Source organism: Neovison vison, chromosome 6 (assembly GCF_020171115.1).
Source record: "Neovison vison isolate M4711 chromosome 6, ASM_NN_V1, whole genome shotgun sequence".
NCBI classification, from domain to species: Eukaryota; Metazoa; Chordata; class Mammalia; order Carnivora; family Mustelidae; genus Neogale; species Neogale vison.
The window spans coordinates 18126805-18146126 of NC_058096.1; the positions used below are offsets into that span (position 1 = coordinate 18126805).

The 19322-nt window shown below is 39.9% G+C and overlaps 1 protein-coding gene across 8 annotated transcripts in view; it reads left to right on the forward strand.

Moving 5' to 3' along the window:
* Positions 1-19322, forward strand: part of LOC122908359 (amyloid beta precursor protein) — a 271290-nt gene that overhangs the window by 193011 nt on the left and 58957 nt on the right. For all 8 annotated transcript variants that reach the window (XM_044251072.1, XM_044251073.1, XM_044251068.1 and 5 more), the window contains 2 exons: positions 13822-13950; positions 14837-14936. In XM_044251072.1, coding sequence (XP_044107007.1) covers positions 13822-13950; positions 14837-14936 — 229 coding nt within the window. The remainder of the gene's footprint in view (positions 1-13821; positions 13951-14836; positions 14937-19322) is intronic.

The window sequence follows — 19322 nt, forward strand, 5'->3', positions numbered from 1 at the left end:
ATCTAATAGAGAGAGAGAGAGGAAACCATGGTGGGGAGGGGCAGACGGAGAGAGAGAATCTCAAGCAGGATGCTTAATGGACTGAGCCATCTAGGTGCCCCCTGACTACAATGACTTTGAAGCATTCTCTGCATGGAAGTGACAATTAGGAAATGTTTTCATGTATTTCTGTCTTGTCTGTGTGCCAGTCGTTTGTGTTATTTTTTTTTTCCCAGTGTCATGATGGCAGCCATCTTCATACTAAAATTAGTCTCCTTCTTATATCTGATATCTCACACTCAGATTCTCAACATTTGGTTGAGGGGGAAGAAAAAAATTGGCACTTTGTTTAGCACCAACCTCCTTTCCTTTCTCATTCCTGATTAGTTTGACCAAATGTTAAATTTTCCTGAGATTCTGGAAAACTGCCACGTAGAATTCTTTGGTAGAAGGTTAATGTAATGATTTGTGAGATATATCATCAAAGAATGTGATTTTTGTCCCAGGATGGAGATTGAGTGCTTTCTAACAGCAGGCCAATAAGAAGCAGCAAAATCATTGGAGAAAATAAAGGACAGAAATTAATGGGTACAAAACTGAGGTCCTTAACTTACCCATTTTAAAAAGTTTTCATGTGATATTGCAAACTCCCCTTCTCCCTACCACTCTTCATTTTCTGCTAATCACTTCGGGTCAAAAAAAAGAAATATGGGCATTTATAGAATAGTGTAGAGAGCATGTATCTACATGCCAAGGTAAATATAGGACATCTGAATCTCAATATAATGGATGGTAAATAAGTTAAAAAGTATTTGCCTAATTCTTAATTTTGAAGGCACTGAGACAGATGAGTCCCAAGATATTTAAGACATTCTTCCTCTCTAAATTTTAATACACCAAAAATTTTGTAATGCTGATCTGATCGTACTTGAAAGTATATCAAAGTACTTAAAAGTACCTAAAAAGACTGCTATGTTGAAAATCACCTTATATGCTTATTGTCCATCCATTCGTCATTCATCTATTTATTTCAGTTGAGATTTGTTAAAATTGATGAGCACAAGGAGACTCATTGACTTGAGGGCTTTTAAGGACAGACCCAGTAACAAACAAGTGGAAAAGAGAACAAGAGAATCAGCACTCATTGTGCAAAATCCTATAGCATATGAGTGGTTTGTATGGTGTTTCAAGAAACCTCTTAATAGGACCTCCTTACCTTGCTTTGACTCTGCCAGGCTCAATAGATCTTCTAAAGACCAACAGGAAGTATGTATACCAGAGACACTAGTGCTTTCTGTTTTTAATTGAATTAAGTTAAATAGAAAATTATGAAGTAGGGGGTGCCTGAGTGGCTCAGTCAGTTGAGCATCCAACTCTTGATTTTGGCTCAAGTCATGACCTCAGGGTTGTGAAATTGAGTCCCACAGTCCCACATTGGGCTCTGTGCTCAGTGTGGAGTTCATTTAAGATTCTCTCTCTCCCTCTTCCTCCTACCTGAGCTCTCTTGTGCTCTCTCTCACTCTTCCAATATAAAAAATAAAAATCTTAAAAAAAAAAAAGAAAAAGAAAATTATGAAGCATATAGGAAAAGCGTTAGTGTGAAAGCTGTCCCGTGCCTCTGAGTCCATATTTATCACCAGATTCCCTCCACCACAGAGCCCTGTTTCATCACTGCCTTTGAAGTCAAAACAGCTCTTCATTAGATATCATCAAAACGTGCAGCACCAGGATGTCCTATCTCATTCCAGCATAGGTCGCATGTACAGATTAATATGTTGATGTCTTGTTTTCATTTCATCCTTCAAAATCAGAACCCATTATGAAAACATAAATACTTCATTTTTTTTTTTGACAAAGGCATGCTAACACATTATTTAATGATCCACGGGTCATTACCTGCCCATACCTGCCGGGCTTGTTACAGACATCTACCCTGTTAGAACAGACAGCAACTTGGGATCGTCTCCCAAGAAACACATACGCAGACACACACAGAATTACACATGGGTTTCGGGGAGTTGGTGTTTTTTTTGTTTTTTTTAACATCATGTTAGTCACCATACAGTGCATCATTATTTTTTGCTGTAGTGTTCCAAGATTCAGTGTTTAAGAATAATACCCAGTGCTCCATGCAATAGGTGCCCTCCTTGATACCCATCACTGGGGTCACCCATCCCCCACCTCCCTCCCCTCTGAAACCCTCAATTTCTCGGAGTCCATAGTCTCCCATGGTTCGTTTCCCCCCTCTGATTTCCAACCCCCTTCATTTTCAGGGAGTTCACTTATTTTGTGAAGCTCATCCACTGATCTAGCTTGCATTTGGGTTTGTATAAGCTTTGTCTCATGTTTCTTCACATTAATGTTTCCACTAGATCAAGGCAATGTGGTTAGCAAGAGTATGAGCACAGGGTGAAATGAAATATAAATGTCCGTATCTTTGAGCATGGTGTAACCAGTGAGAGGATGAAAGAAGCAAAAATGCCAAAATGTAAGCATGAATATGCAAAATTAAAACATTATTGTAACTCTCTTCTAAAAAGTCAAGATTGTGTCACGGTTGGCATGTGTAAGGTGATCAGACTGTTTGACAAATCTTTTCAAGGGTCTATAGTATACTTTCAAGCATCCTTTTTTATGGTTTCTTCTGCAGCTCTCTGGGCTTTGCCTTCTGGGTTATATTAATGTGTTCATCATTAAGAGCTTCAGCGTAGGGGCGCCTGGGTGGCTCACGTGGGTTAAAGCCTCTGCCTTCGGCTCAGGTCATGATCTCAGGGCCCTGGGATCGAGCCCTGCATCAGGCTCTCTGCTCAGCGGTAAGCCTGTTTCTCTTCCTCTCTCTCTCTGCCTGCCTCTCTGCCTACTTGTGATCTGTCAAATAAATAAATAAAATCTTTAAAAAAAAAAAAAAAAAAAGAGCTTCAGCATAGCTCGCAGCTTGACTAAACAAGAACTGAAGACCTGCCCTACAAGTCCAGGGATTTTCTGGCCTTTCTTTGCTCTCAGTTTGGTTGATCTAAGCTCTGTATCCAGAGTATGCTAGAGTTGGTCCAAAAGTGTTGATTCTGGGGTTTGGGTCAGGTCCTGGACTCCAGTTCTGTATGCTGTCTTCACTGATTTATAGATGTGGTTTGTATAACTCCACTCTCTGTATTCTGCTACCAAAAGTGTGAGGTTCTTTTCCCTCACGTTAAGTAATTCTGACACTAACAACCCGTTAGTATAGGCCCCACAGGTTAAGGGCTCAGACCTATCACACTGTCCCCTATTTCAGATGCCAATCCCAAGTGTCAGATTTTTTCACACACATTTTTCCTTCTGATCAACCAGCCATGAATCGGGGGTTCCCATAACCCCCTCCTTAGGTTTAATAATTTACTAGAACAGCTCCAGGAACTCAAATCAGTGCTATTTATTTGTGTATTTATATGTTTTATTAGCATATATTATTTGTTTCAGGGGTACAGGTCTGTGATTTATCAGTCTTACACAATTCACAGTGCTCACCATAGCACGTACGGTCCTCAGTGTCCATCACCCAGCCACCCCATCCCTGCCACCCACCTCCTCTCCAGCAACCCTCGTTTAATTCCTGAGATCAGTGGTCTCTTATGGTTTGTCTGTGTCTCTGGTTTTGTCTCGTTTCTTTTTCACTTCCTTCCCCAAGATCCTCTGTCTTGTTTCTCAAATTCCTCATATCAGTGAGATAATATGATAATTGTCTTTCTCTGACTGACTTATTTCACTTAGCATAATACCCTCTAGTTCTATCCACATCATTGCAAATGTCAAGATCTTTATTTTTTGATGGCCAGTGGACGTTGCTTCTATAAGCGGGGTGCATGTGCCCCTTCAGATCACAACATTTGTGTCTTTGGGGTAAATACCCAGTAGTGCAATTGCCAGTTCATAGGGTAGCTCTGTTTTCAACTTTCTGAGGAACCTCTGTACTTTTCCAGAGTGGCTGCACCAGCTTGCATTCCCACCAACAGTGTAGGAGGGTTCTCCTTTCTTCACATCCTCACCAACATCTGTTGTTTCCTGACTTGTTAATTTTAGCCATTCTGACTGGTGTGAGGTGATATCTCATTGAGATTTTGATTTGTATTTCCCTGATGCTGAGTGATGATAAGCACTTTTTCATGTGTCTGTTGACCATGTAGATGTCTTCTTTGCAGAAATGTCTGTTCATGTCTTCTGCCCATTTCTTGATTGGATTATTTTTTGTTTGGTAAGTTCTTTATAGACTTTGGATACTAGCCATTTATCTGATATGTCATTTGCAATTATCTTCTCTCATTCTGTTGGCTGCTTTTGGTTTTGTTGACTGTTTCCTTTGCTGTGCAAAAGTTTTTGATCTTGATGAAATCCCAGTAGTTCGTTTTTGCCCTTACCTCCCTGCCTTTGATGATGTTTCCAGGAAGAAGTCGCTGTGGCTGAAGTCAAAGAGGTTGCTGCCTGTATTCTCCTCAAGGATTTTGATGGATTCCTGTATGACATTTAGATCTTTCATCCATTTTGAGTCTATTTTTGTGTGTGGTGTAAGGAAATGGTCCAGTTTCATTCTTCTGCATGTGGCTGTCCAGTTTTCCCAGCACCGTTTATTGAAGAGACTGTTTTCCATTGGACACTCTTTCCTGCTTTGTTGAAGATTAGTTGACCATAGAGTTGAAGGCCCATTTCTGGGCTCTCTATTCTATTCCATTGATCTATGTGTCTGTTTTTGTGCCAGTACCATACTTGATAATTACACCTTTGTAGTAGAGCTTGAAGTCTGGAATTGTGATGCTGCCAACTTTGATTTTATTTTTCAACATTCTTCTGGCTATTCGGGGTCTTTTCTGGTTCCACATAAATTTTAGGATTATTTGTTCCATTTCTTTGGGGAAAAAAATTGGTGGTATTTTGATAGGGATTGCATTATATGTGTAGATTGCTTTAGGTACCATAGACCTTTTCACGATATTTGTTCTTCTAGTCCATGAGCATGGAATGTTTTTCCATTTTTTTGCGTGTTTCTTCCTCAGTTTCTTTCGTGAGTACTTTATAGTTCTCTGAGTACAGATTCTTTGCCTCTTTGGTTAGGTTTATTCCTAGGTATCTTATGGTCTTGGGTGAATTGTAAATGGGATCGACTCCTTAATTTCTCTTTCTTCTATCTTATTGTTGATGTTTAGAAACTGTATATTGTCTCTCTTCCTTTCTGGTCTATGTTACTTTTAGGCCCTCTTTTTGCTTAGAGGACCTCTTTAAATATTTCCTGTAGGGCTGGTTTGATGTTTGCAAATTCTTTTAGTTTTTGTTTGTCCTGGAAGCTTTTTATCTCTGTCTATTTGCAGTGACAGTGTAGCTGGATATAGTATTCTTGGCTGCGTATTTTTCTCATTTAATGCTCTGAACATATCATGCCAGTCCTTTCTGTCCTGTTAGGTCTCTGTGGATAGGTTTGCTGCCCGTCTGATATTTCCACCATTGTTAGGTGACAAATCTCAGTGCTTTATTTATTGTTAGCAACTTATTATAAGGGACATAACTCAGGAATGGCAGATAGAAGCCATACATGGGTACGCAGGAAGGGGTGTGGAGCTTGCATGCCATCCCTGCCCACTGCTCTCCTGGCACCCCCTTGTCTTCACCGCTGAACCCCATTGTGAGGATTTTTTTTTATGGAGGCTCCATTAGGTAGGCGCAACTGATTAAATCCCTGGCCACTGGTAATTAAACTCAGTCTCTGGTCCCTCTCCCCACCCTGGGGGACAGAGGGTGGGACCAAAAGTTCCAAACCTCTAATCACAGACTTGGTCCCTCTACCAACCAGCCACCATCCTCCAAGAGTTACTGTGTTAGTGTACCAGAGACAACTCTTCATCACTTCAAGGGTCTTAGACGCTCTTATGGCAGGAACCAGGGATTAAAACTGAATATTCTGACGAAAGATGTCACCCTTGTCACTCAGGAAATTATAAGTTTTAGGAGCTCTGTGTCAGGAACGAGGGAAGGAGACCAAATATACATTCCTTATGAGGTCACAGTACCCCAAATCAGTTATTTCAGAGAAATAGCAGAATATCCTAAAAAGCTATTTAAAGCCCACCAGATTTAACAGGAGGTCACTAATTGTGAGTGACAATTAATACCACCCTTACTGTCTGTATGTTACAGATTTCAGCACCTGTCTTTAATTCTCTGGTTTGCCATCTATATAAGCTATCACTTGAAATACATGACTTAATGAAAAGGATTCTTCCTCCTCCATTTCCAGATTGGGGTTAATTGTTCTATGCTTTCACAATTGGGGTTGTTCCAGCTTTTGTTAGCCATGTTAGAAAAAAGGATTAGTGAAAGCTTGAAATAAGATTGTGAAGTTGTAAGATATTTTCCTCCCTAAGAAAAGACAAGCTAGAATATGTTGTTAGGACAGAATATATGGAGGCTTTATTGCCAAGTCCCTGTCAGAAGTCATCTGCTTCCATGTGGAGGAGGGAAGGAATGGGAAGATAACCTTCTATTCTCCTGGGGGCTGCCATGTTCTATGACCACACAAGGCCAGAGCCAAGGCAGTTACCTGGATGTGCCGGGAAGGGGTGATCTGATGCCTCCCCGTTATCAAACCTTGAGACACACAATGGGGGGCAGGCGCAAGAATCTGTGCTCTTTGCTCAGCTGCTTCCTCAAGACTTCAGGGTTAGTCATTGGCCTTATATGCTTTTTTTTTTTAAGATTTTATTTATTTATTTGATAGAGAGAGATCACAAATAGGCAGAAAGACAGGCGGAGAGAGTGGAAGGGAAAGCAGGCTCCTGGCCAAGCAGAGAGCCTGATGCGGGGCCCAATCCCAGGACCCTGGGATCATGACTTGAGCCAAAGGCGGAGCCTTTAACCCACTGAGCCACCCAGGTGCCCCCTTATATGCATTTTTAACTACAGAAACCACATATGTGCTCTTCTGATGAAAGAAATGTGGATGGATTTTGTAGTGAACTTTAAAATTTTAGCTCAACTCCTAGCTCTAAAGACGAACATGGCTGTGATCCAGAGGTTCCCATGGATGTTTCCCTGAATGACTTTTTTCCTCCAGGTTTTTCTTTCAACAGTGGGGGTGCCTATAAAATGCTGAAATTCTAAGGGCCAAAGGGGCAAAATAAACTTAACTGAGACCATGTCAAGCAGAAAAAGGTTTAACTCTTTAGAGTGGTGCTTTTTTTTTTTTTTTAACTTGCACAGAAATGTATACATTTTACATTTACATGCTTAAGATTTCTTGAAATCCAGGGCACCTGGGTGGCTCACTGGGTTAAACGTCTGCCTTCAGCTGAGGTCATGATCTTAAGGTCCTGGAGTCAGGCTGGGCATCTGGCTCCCTCCTTCTTTTCTCTCCCTCTGCCTGCCACTCCCCCTGCTTGTTCTCTCTCTCTCTCTCTCTATCTCTTTCTCTCTCTCTCTCTCACACACACACACCCATAAATAAATAAAATCCTTTTTGAGAATAAAAAAATTTTTTTAAAGATTTTTTGAAATCCAAGATGTGGAACTATGAAAATAATGGCTCTGCACCTGTTTGTGGAAACAGAAGAGATTTGCGTTTTCTTGATAGGTGATTAACTTTCCTAGTTACCGGGCTGGAGACCACTGGGATGCAAGTTAATTCTCAGGAGAAGGCTTTCTGAATAAGTCCCTAGTGACCTGGAAAGGTTAGGTTGCTCCTCATAAAGTGATTCATTTATTTCCTTCTCCGTGGTGGGATTACACTTAAGGCTTTTAAAGGCTCATGACATACCGTTCTCTATCATCAGGAATGGTTTAAGACATAAGTGTCTATTATGTTAAGATGCCTGATTTCCAGATCAAGAATGAAGCTACAGAATGGAACAATAGGGCCAATGAGTCATGTTTTAATATACCTCCCACCTGAACTGTGCAATTAAAATCTACACATTCAGACATGCTTGACATTGAATCAGTTAAATGTGTGATCCCAAGCCCAGGAGTACCAAACATATGAAGTTGCATTTTATTTTTTTGTTTTGTTTTGTTTTTTAAAGATTTTATTTATTTGACAGAGAAAGACAGCAAGGAGGGAACACAAGTAGAGGGAGTGAGAGAGGGAGAAGCAGGCTTCCCGCCCAGCAGGGAGCCGATACAGGGCTCTAACCCAGGACCCAGGGATCACACCCTGAGCCGAAGGTAGACACCTAACAGAGCCACAGGCGGCCCTGAAACTGCATTTAAAAAAAAAAAAATGAAAAGACAATACATTTGAGAACATGGTAAATTAATTTTTTTAAAAAATGTATTTTATAGGAATGCCTACGTGGCTCAGTTGGTTGAAAGTCTGTCTTTGGCTCGGGTCATGATTCCAGGGTCCTGGGATCCTGCCTCTTCCTCTGGCTGCTGTTCCCTCTGCTTGTGCTGTCTCTCTCTCTCTCTCTCTGACAAATAAATAAATAAAATATTTTAAAAATAATAAAATAAAATATCTTTTATAGGGAAAAGCCATGAAATTCCCTTCAAAATTATTTACATCAGCCTGACATCAAAACCCAAGCCATAAGAAGATAAGCTATGTCATCTTTTAAAATTGATGAAGTGAATTCTGACTGATAATAGTTTGAAAATGCTTCCTGAAGGAATCCAGCACCCTGGATAGTTAGATCAAGTGGGGCTGGAAAATCAATATGTTTCATGAAAATTGGGAATTCTTCTTAGTGGAGAGATGCTTATTTACAACTCAGATACCACAAAAGATATATTTTGCTACTGGCACTATTTGTGAAATCACATTCAGCTCTGGGTTATTCATTAATTTAATTAATAAACATTTTTAGCAACCAAATTGTGCCAGGAACTGTGCCAGTGGCTAGAGATATCCTATGACCGTTTTCCAAGAAAGGAAAGTGATTAATGTTCCAAAGGTAAATCTTCTATTTTAGATTAAGTCTAATCCATTTTAGTAAGAAGTCTAATCATTTTAGTAATACCCAGCCTTAATCCTTTAAGAAATTCTTACTGAAATGATTGTTTTAAATGCAGTGTGAATAGTGAAGGGACACTCGTGCCAAATGAAAAATGTCAGATCAGATGCAAATAGATACTTTGTTATTATGGGCTAAACACTCAGAAACAGTAGTGATAATAAAAAAGGATTGGATGTTATTAGTCCCCCTGGGGCAGATCTTTTCCTTGTATTTTCTCTGTTCTTTGCGATAAATTTTAATAATAAGATTAGCCATCCAATACCAGTAGAATCAGATGGTAGTGTGAATACATACTCTATCTAAATTGTAAAATAGGGGAAATTTGGCAGGAAAAAACGTTATTACTAGTTACTAGAAGATTTAAAGACTTGAGAATGATGGAAAGTATATGCATAGATGTTAAAAACATGTTTCTTAAACTCTGCGTACTATCAATATGTTTGAGCCACTGAATTCTTAAACTCATTTTTCTAACCACATGAACAATCTTGTCTTAACTGTAACTATCATGACAGCAGTGATACCATTTACTTCAAGAGAATACATTTCTGTAGAGATCCCAGGCACATTTTCTTCTCTTATTCTGTTGGGAATATTACTGTGTTTTTTAATTAAAATTTTAAGCAACTTACCTTTGTCCTAGCATCATGAAATAAAATGCCCTAAGAGATTCCCTGTTTTTCTACAGTATGTGGACATGGTACACCTCTAGTGATGACTAGTTTTAAGCCTTGGTAATTCTGTATTCTGGCTAAAAGTGCTAAAAACAATTACTTCTTTAATTGATTGAAATATTCATGAGTCCTATACCAAAGACAGGGCCCCCCCCCTTTTTTTTAAACATAGAACAAATGAAAAATATAAAAGCATAGGGAAATGTTACCTGTTTTTCCTTGTTACCTAAAAATAATATTTGTTGCCGAGGTGTAGACATTACTGCCATTTTATTTGGTATGATTTATCTGCCTACTCCACCATAAGAGCTAATCTGATTTTTGTTTCCACTTCTAAGCATGATTCTTAGAAATGTGTTTGCATGAATAAATCAGCCAAGGAGAGCCATGTAATTCATTTATTGAGGCTCATGGTAATGTGTTCCTGAATTATCTCATGTCCCGAGGCGTAGGCATTAGGAAGAAAAAGGCTGATGTTTGTATTAGACACACACATCATGTGTATCTGAGCTCATATAAACACTGATGAGGTCATAGCTTACAATGGGCTCTTAGGACTCGTTATCCTGGCAGGAGCTTTGTTCCCTGGTAGGAACATGTGAGGGCCTGGGGAATCAAGAGATCCTGGTGTGCTACCGTTTCATTGTCAAGCTCTAGGGATTTGATGGCGGAAGTTAGGAATATATTTCTGAAATGAAGAAAATATTGGTATTAAATAAGATAAGCGATTTTAAACATGTGAACACATTCAGCATTTAATTATCCTTCTTAATAGATGAGAAGGATGGCTTTAGAACTAGATTCCACAGCATGGCACAAAAGCCTAACTTTTAACTATAATACCTTTTATCATTTTCTAGTAATCCTAAACAGATTGCCAAAGGACAGTCCTCTCTTGCTGTTTCACCTCCCCGGAGTAGAGTGCCAGAAACCAAGGATGGCAGATGAGACAGTAAATAAGCTTAATCTGGATGGTCTTCTGTACGTGGAAAGAGCGAGTGTTATCATGTCCCCAAAGACTATTATCTGAGCGTATAAGCACTAGATACTCGGGCAAGGTCTCCTAGAACAGACTCATTTCTAACCACTCAGTTATTGCTTTGTTTTCAACTCTGTAAGTTAATTTTGGGAACTGTCTTTACCTTGGTCCATGTTAGAGTTTCTTTAAAAGGCAGGATCACGTGGGGATCGAGACCCCAGATTTGAGAGCCAGAGTTGGATCACCTGTTCTCACTGTACCCCAGGAACAGCTCTGTGACTAGGTGCGTAACAAGCCACATAGCCCTCAAGCTTAGCTTCTTGGTGCTTTTTTTTATCTATCCTAAAAGCCCAGTCATAAGGTTGATGGGAAAATTTATTTATTTATTTATTTGGAAGAGAAATAGAGCATGAGTAGTGGGGGTTGGGATTGGAGAGGAGGAAGCCAGGTCCCTGCTGAGCAGAGAGCTCCATCCTAGGACCCTGAGATCATGATGTCAGATGTTCTACTGACTGAGCCACCTAGGTCCCCAGCACAGAACATTTTTAATACTCAGGGTGCTCTATATGAAAAATACTGTTATCTGAATTGCACAGAAAAGAAAATTGAGGCCTAGATAATTTGAGGACTCTCACGTACATTTTAAAATTGGTGTTAAAAATAGTTACTTGCAAGTGGGAGCGTGTGCTGTTTTTGCTGATAGTAGAAGAGGAAAGGGGAGACCCAGATGCTAGTTATCAGAAATTCCCCCCCCCATTCTTTAATTGGAGATTCAGGTTTAATGTAATGCCAAGGCCAGCGTGGAGTCTACGTTCTGCTGCACACACCTGGCCGTGACCATCGTTTCGGGATGGAAGGCCTTAGAGGAACATTCAGAGGTGACTGGCTGCAGACAGACAGACAGATAGGATGAAAGCAATCCTTAGGTTGAACTGAAGCGTTTATGCTTATGGGAACTCTTTAAAGAAAAAATTCTATTTTCTTCAAAACAGGGAAGCCTTTTCGAGGGAAAAAAGTGAAATAGGGCTACTAAGAAAGCACATACAGCCAGTCAGGGGCAGGAACATCATGAATACATGTAATTAGTTGTCACCCTTTCTGTCTCCGACCTTGGAGGTATTGTTGTAATAGAACTAGAGGGAGAATTGTGTCGGCCTTGGTGTCGAGTAACAAGCAAGGATCAAGGGTATGTCATCTCCTGCCTGCGTAGTCCTTCATATAAGAGATCCATCACATTCAATAACAGCCTGCCTTTAAGCCAGTCATCTTTTAAATACAGAAATATAATCGATACAGCTTGTCAACTGTTACCTGTTTTACTACTTTTCTTCTTTTAGGGTTTAAAAGATCATTCTCTGATTTGTAGATTCAGCTAGATTTCAGAATACAAATGAGAATTATAATAATGTGTTGCCAAAAGCTAGGTTTCCAGCTGCAATATCTGCCTTTTTTGGAATTATGGGGAAGCACATTTCTTGTAGGGTAAAAGAAATAAGGCAGATGAGCACAGGTTTATTTTCTTGTGAATATTTGCTTTCTTAAGTGTAGGAATGTGATCTATGGATCTATGGATCTATGTGATCTAAGCATATGAATGTGGAAAGCGTAAAGTAAGCAAGTGACCCTTTCTGAGTCAGGCACTGGGTACTGTAATTCCTGAGAAAAACCAAATCTGGCCTTTAAGGGTCTCGCAGTTGAAGAAAGCAGTCAGAAACATAAATAATTTATTAGACTGTGTTAAGTGCAGTAATGGAGATATACATAACATTTCATGGGAGCACAAAGAAAAGGATACCGTTTTTACCTGTGATGTCAAGGAGGTGACCCCTAAGCTAACCAAAGGAGAAGGGGCGGGACATCCCATAGAATACTACAGCCTTCACGCTAGCCCCAACAGACCATCTCTGGAAATAAATTCCACACCTTCCAACTAGCATTCAAGGTGCCCGTGACCTAGCTAATAATAACTGGTTTTGCCCAAATGGCCAAGTTCTTTGTCTGACATGAGCTTTCATAGGGATTTGTTTGTTTGTTTGTCTTAATGATGAAGAGATGCGTACCTTTGGAAATCATTTTACATACATAGTAGCATACCTGTAGCAGTGGAATCATTTAAGACAAAGGAGTGTTTGTCCTTTTTTATTAGATTAAAAATGAAATAGAACCAATTAGAAAAAAAATAGAAGCGCTAAAGAAACTTAATTGTTGCTGGAAGAATTAGAATCTGGTGCAGAAAGAATTGAATTAAATTTAAAAGTAGGGGCGCCTGGGTGGCTCAGTTGGTTGAGCAGCTGCCTTCGGCTCAGGTCATGATCCCGGCTTCCTGGGATCGAGTCCCACATCGGGCTCCTTGCTCGTCAGGGAGCCTGCTTCTCCCTCTGCCTCTGCCTGCCTCTCTGTCTGCCTGTGCTCGCTCTCTCTCCCTCTCTCTCTGACAAATAAATAAATAAAATCTTTAAAAAAAAAGTTTTTTTAAAGTAAAAGAACTACAGTTTTTTACTGGCCTTGCTCTTGGGAAAGTTTCCTGTGTCTTAAAGCTTATCAGTTACTCCTTGGTCTACAAATGAGTAGTGTTCGTCTGTTTTCTCATTTTGATTATTTTATATATAATTTTTTTTTTTTTAACAGAGAGAGGGAGATCACAAGTAGGCAGAGAGGCAGGCAGAGAGAGAGGGAAGCAGGCTCCCTGCTGAGCAGAGAGCCCAACATGGGGCTTGATCCCAGGATTCTGGGATCCTGAGCCACAGGCAGAGGCTTAACCCACTAAGCCACCCAGGCGCCCCTGATTATTATATTTTTATATGCTTCCTGGCGGTGGGACTATTTTTGCAGCGTTACCATTGAGATAACCATGAAGACTGTGCCTGTAGAAATGTGTCTTGTATATGCCCCCGTCCATGTATTTGGGGAAGGACCTAACTTAAATATGACAGATCCAAAATCATCTCTCTGCAGCAGAATACTGCCATTTAAAAAGCAAATGCTGCTTAAGGACAGTCATTATATATGTCAAATGCTAAATGCTCTTGTCGAAATGAAAAATGGCCAATCAACTAAGTAATTACCCATTAAGAAAGTAGTGGGAGAATTGCAAAAAGGTGACTCACAGTCCTTTCATGTTCTGCAATGAGTTAGTGGGACCTCTGATGCACAGCTCCTGGAATAAGTAGTAGTTTGCACAAAAGTGAAAGTAGTTTTGTTTTTTTCCCCACAACAGCCTCGTCATGTGTTCAACATGCTAAAGAAGTATGTCCGTGCCGAGCAGAAAGACAGGCAGCACACCCTAAAGCATTTTGAGCACGTGCGCATGGTGGATCCAAAGAAAGCCGCTCAGATCCGGTCCCAGGTAAACACAGAGTGGGTCGTTGTGTGCAGCCTGGACAGTCCAGTGGCCTTGCCCTTTCAGTTAGATCTTTAGGTTTTCGCAGCCTTCCTGTGGGTACTTACCTTTATAGCAAGAGTTCTTTAATGTCTGGTAAATGCTAAAGGCTTGTCTTAGACCAGCATATGGTTTGACATTTTCTGATTTATGAAAATAAAAAATACATACATCTTAAGTGTCTTCTCCTGCCAATTCTTAAGGAACCCTTTAAAACTCTGATGACTAAAGTGAAGACAACAAAAGTTGTGTCAGCCAAAACCTCTAAAATTGGTTCAACTAACTTGTGACAGGCGATCGTAAACTCCACTGCTACCACAAGGCTTAGAGATAATGTGAGCCTAAATGAGGCCCCGTAATCATGGGTTTTATTTCCATCTCCAAAGGTTGACAAACGAGATCTAACTCTGGGAATCTGAAATTTTACATTTTCTTAAATAGGAGAATTTTAAGTAAAAAGATAGTTGGATGGATGGAGAGATAGAATGAAAGAAATTTCCAGTCAAATTGAAATATGGTCCAATCTTTTGAAAAATTTGCACAAAAATATATGTAGGGCATTAGGGGTTATTTAGGGACCCTAAATATTCGGAATCAAAAATGCTCTTTTCAGTTGGCTTTGTAAGTACGGCTGCAAGCATACAATACAATGGGAAGTTAAAGCAACTCTAACGTTCGAAAATAGAGAATGGGAGAACAAGAAAAATAAGGATGACCTTTCAGGTCACAAGTTCCAGCAGAGTTTTGTCCGTTTTATTTTGGAAGTTTGTATCTGTCTGCGGTGCTTGGTAAGGAAAGCAACTTTTCCCTGTTACAAAGATGGCTTACCTGGAGCTGTCGCCCTTTCTGGCAGGTGATGACGCATCTCCGTGTGATCTACGAGCGCATGAACCAGTCCCTCTCCCTGCTCTACAACGTGCCTGCTGTGGCAGAGGAGATTCAGGATGAAGTTGGTAAGTAAGCTCTTTTCTCGAGGCGGAGCATTTAAACATGTTCTTCTCCTATCGGAGAAAGAAATCAACCACCTGAGTGTGTCTGCAGCGGGAGTCAGGAGCATTCTGACCTATGGAAGGAGAAAGAGCAGATTCCCTTCTATAGTGAAACTGCTGGAGGATGGAAGTCATCATCACCTCACGAGGGGGGATGGTATCCCCCTTTTACAGATGAAGAAGCTCAGACTTAGAATTTTAAAAACGTACTTGTCTGTGGCACACATCTCCTAAGTAGCAGAGCAAAAGCACAGCACCGGGTCTGTCGTCTGACTTCAGAGTTACTGTTCTATTCAGTGACGCGTCTTTCTCTGGTGCCCCTCCCCCACTAGCCATGAATGTTCTCTGAGCTGTGTTGTTTAAATGTCATGAAATGTGCGGCCCCCACATCTTTCATTAAGACTTTATTTTGAAATAATCAAATACTCATGGAAAAACAGTACAGAGAAGTCTGGTATACACATCACCCCCTTTCTCAACAGTAACACCTTGGGTAATTATGCTAGTTCTCAAAACCAGGAAATTGAAATCGTATGCTCACTATCTTTTATGTCCCAGCTCCTCCTCATGCCTCGTTTCATAGTTCATCTGAGAAAGTTCTCCTGCTTTTGTTTTTCTTGGAAAGGGAGTAAAGCATCCCATAATGTAAGTCTCCACAAACTCCCCAAATGCCCATATTGATTTAACTTTACCTCATAAAAGCACACTGGCAGTAGTTACGCAAGTGGATCTTTCAACATTAAAGAAGTGTACGTATTCCAGAGATTTGGTACATAAGCTGTCAGGAAATAAGCAACCTATCCCTCTCCGTAACAGACCTGGCCTTTGTTAATCGAGCTGGAAATGGATGCAGGTTATCTGAAATCAGAATACCCCGGATGTTGTAGATGGGTACACCACTGACAGGAATTCCTCCTCTGAAGCGGCTGAAACCCCCTTAGCTTGGTTTTTACATAACGTGACAATGCTATTCACTCTCCTATTTCTAACTCAATACTGCCCTGTAAATGTTGTCTTGCTGTCAAACATTTGGCGTGTAGCAGGTGACGATGCTGTGCTCTAATGTGTATTAACACACGGAATCAAGTATCCTTCAGGCCATTCAATCGTGTAAACTTCATAATCATGTTTTATCTGAACTTCTGTTCAGAAGGAGTTCAGTGTTGAGCAAGATCTTAAGAGGATCATCAGGAGAGTGTTTAGTCTGTACCATGGGTTGAAGACAGGCTTGCCAATTAATCTTCCACTCTGTTACATTTCTACAAGAAATGAACATTCCTGTTACCTCTATTTGGGGGTAGAAATTTGTAAGGAACGTTTAAAATACTGTTTTTCAAATAAGTAAAAGAAAAGTCTCCATTCGGTTGTACAAAGGACAAAATCAAAGAAATCATCAATCTTAATGACGTGGAGTTCAAGTCTTCTAGAGGGATGTATTTTTGCCTGATACCTGTCTTAACAAGCTCATTTTCCTATGTTTCTTCAACTGAGATACTGTTAGTAATACCAAGCTATAGAGAAATAAGCCGTTGCAAAGGAATAGAAAGTTAATGACCAATATATCACTCTCACCCGGTAATTATGATTGACTCTTTCTCACTAACTTATCAGAGCTCTTTATTCAGCAAAATAACTAGTGAAAACAGTGGCCGCTAATGAGTCACACTTCCACGGAACAGATGGTGATTCAGATATCTTGAGTGTTGCGGAATAACCAAGAGTAAGACAATACAGTGAACTTCAGCTCTCACTGACAGGGAGGATATTCGGATAAATTAGAATGGTGGAAATTTTTCCTTACCAAAAAAGCAAACGTCAACTAAGAACTTAGATTAAGAACATGTTATTTTTTTTTTTAATTTTTTGTCATTCTGAATGTACTAGATACCAAATCCTGAAAGATAACTTTTCCAAAAAAAATCCTTCCTGCCTCCATTTTTAAATAGCTACTTCCTGTGGAAAGAGAAGTCGGCCTTAATGAAGTCCGTTGAATAGACCTATTTACCTACGGTTAAGAGTTCCCAGTATCAGAGAGATAGAACAGAGCGCCCTGGGGAGAATGCCTTTTCTAGATTGAGCTTCGTTACTTACATTGTTCTTCATTTGCATCCTTTAACATTTAAAAATTACTCACTTATTTATTTCTTTTTTTTTTAAGTTTTTTGTTTTTTAGGGTTTTTTTTGTTTTTGTTTTTGTTTTTGAGTGAGGGGGGGGGTAGGCAGAGAAAGCACTATTGGCAAGGCAGGAGGGAGAGGGAAAGGCAGACTCCCCACTGAGCTGGAAGCGGATTTGGGACTCGATCCCAGGACCCTGGGATCATAACCTGAACTGAAGGCAGACGCTTCATGGACTGAGTCACCCAGGTGCCCCAAAATAACTCACTTTTAAAGGAGGAATATAGATGAAATAAGGTTAGCCATGGGTGCTCGTTTGGTTAAGCAGAGTGGGCGTTCCCTGTAGTGTTCTCTTTATTTTTGTAAAAGTTTGAAATTTTCTGTAATAGAAGTTGTTGGGGTTATTGTTTCGTATTGTTTTATTTTAAATTCCTTTCTAAATAGGATCTTCACAGATTTCTTCTGGTTTATGTCTTACACTCTAATAGTTTCAGAGAGTCTGTGTCACTAGTCGGACTTGCATTTTTCTTATATAATCAAACTTTAGATTTCGAGTCTTGTGCAAACAGGGAAGATCCTGAAGTTCGGATCCACTGGCAAAATAGCAAAATCTGGAAGTACCTGCAAACGCTTGCCTGTAATGTAGAAATCTGTGCTTACAAATGTGAGCAATTAGGACATGTTTAATGCAATAAAACATCTGCAGGAAAATAGAATAGTTTTATTAGGTCATTTTATTAGGTCATTTTAAAATTATATTTATTATCATTTTATTTTATATATATTAATACATTATTATATTTATTTTATTTGGTCAGGGGTAACAGGCGCTCTTGAGATGATGGGTCTTTTCTAGTCTTAGGCACTGCTGGTATCTTCAGTGACATAGCTGTATCTGTTTCAGTAAATTAATGCTCCCATTAGCGTAGAATTCTCTGTTATGAACAAAAATGGGGAAGAAGCTAGGCACAGTGGAAAGAGGAAGGGCAAAAATGGGAATTGGTGTGTAATTGGCGAGGACCGTAAAGGGTAGCTGATCGGACCGTAGGATTTATGATGATGCCCGTGAACTCGGCCCTGGCCTCGCTCACCACGGTGCTGTCCCGAGGACTCCCATCTGTCCGTGCTACTTCCATGACCCTCTGCCATTTGGTTATCTGCCCAATTCACATTCTTTGACATTCTTGATCTCTTAAGTATGTTGTCTGGTTTTACTTTCTTGTCAGAGTGTGAGGCTGTTCATTTGATTTGCTTCACCAATGAGTATGAATTATCAAAACTGCTCGATTTGCTTTATGAGAGCTTGCTGTTTTATTATTTTATAGTAATTTTTCAGTTCTGTTTGAATTATTTTGTGCAAGTTCCCAGGCACATCCATATATTACTTTGTGTTTTCCCTTTTTTAAAGAAACAAAAGTTATTTGCATGCAAATTATGAAGTTTCCTTGCAAGAAAAGGCTGACGGTATTATTTATGGGGGGGGAAGTCCCCTTCTTCATTTAAAATAATTGTTCAGGACTTTGCTGTTTATCCAGCAAGTGATAGAATCAGTATGTTCATGAAAATACGCATCCTCTTTGATGCCCCTGTGCTGTTTTAATTGTCTTTTAACCCTTCCAAGAGGCAGAATCCCTTCATCTCTGTTCAGCTCACCCTTTGCTTTGTCAAATTGCTATTTCAAAATGATTGGGGTTTTATGCCCTTTGTAATCTTCTTTAAATCTTTGCTAAAAGGATTCTTTTCTACCCTTTCAATCAGCACGGAGGTTATTTATCAAAGTGTTTCACTTTGCAGCTACCTCAAGGCTAAAAAAATTGGTGTTCACAATTCTGAGACCTCTGGCTCACAGAATGCTGTAAGGACCAATTTATGAGGACGGCAGTAGGAAGCAAAGGGGAAGCAAGGCATCATTGTTTCATACCCTGGGCTTTTTTTTTTTCTTTTAGCATTCAAAATTAATAAAAACACGCGTTATTATAAACCAGATGTTGGAAAGGTCTCTGGCTGAATAAATCCGCAGTGAATGGGGTAGGAGTGAAATATGTGTCAGGAGATCAAGGAACTCGAGCTCATGAAAGAATGCTTATAATTTATTATTACAATTTTACTATGGCCTCTTGATAAAATGCTCTACTCTTGGGGGAAAATTCAGCATGCTTATTTCAGAGACAGTGTTTCCATTCTCTGCCCCTAACAATCCTGCTGGTTTGGGGATTTAATGAATCCAAAGCAGTC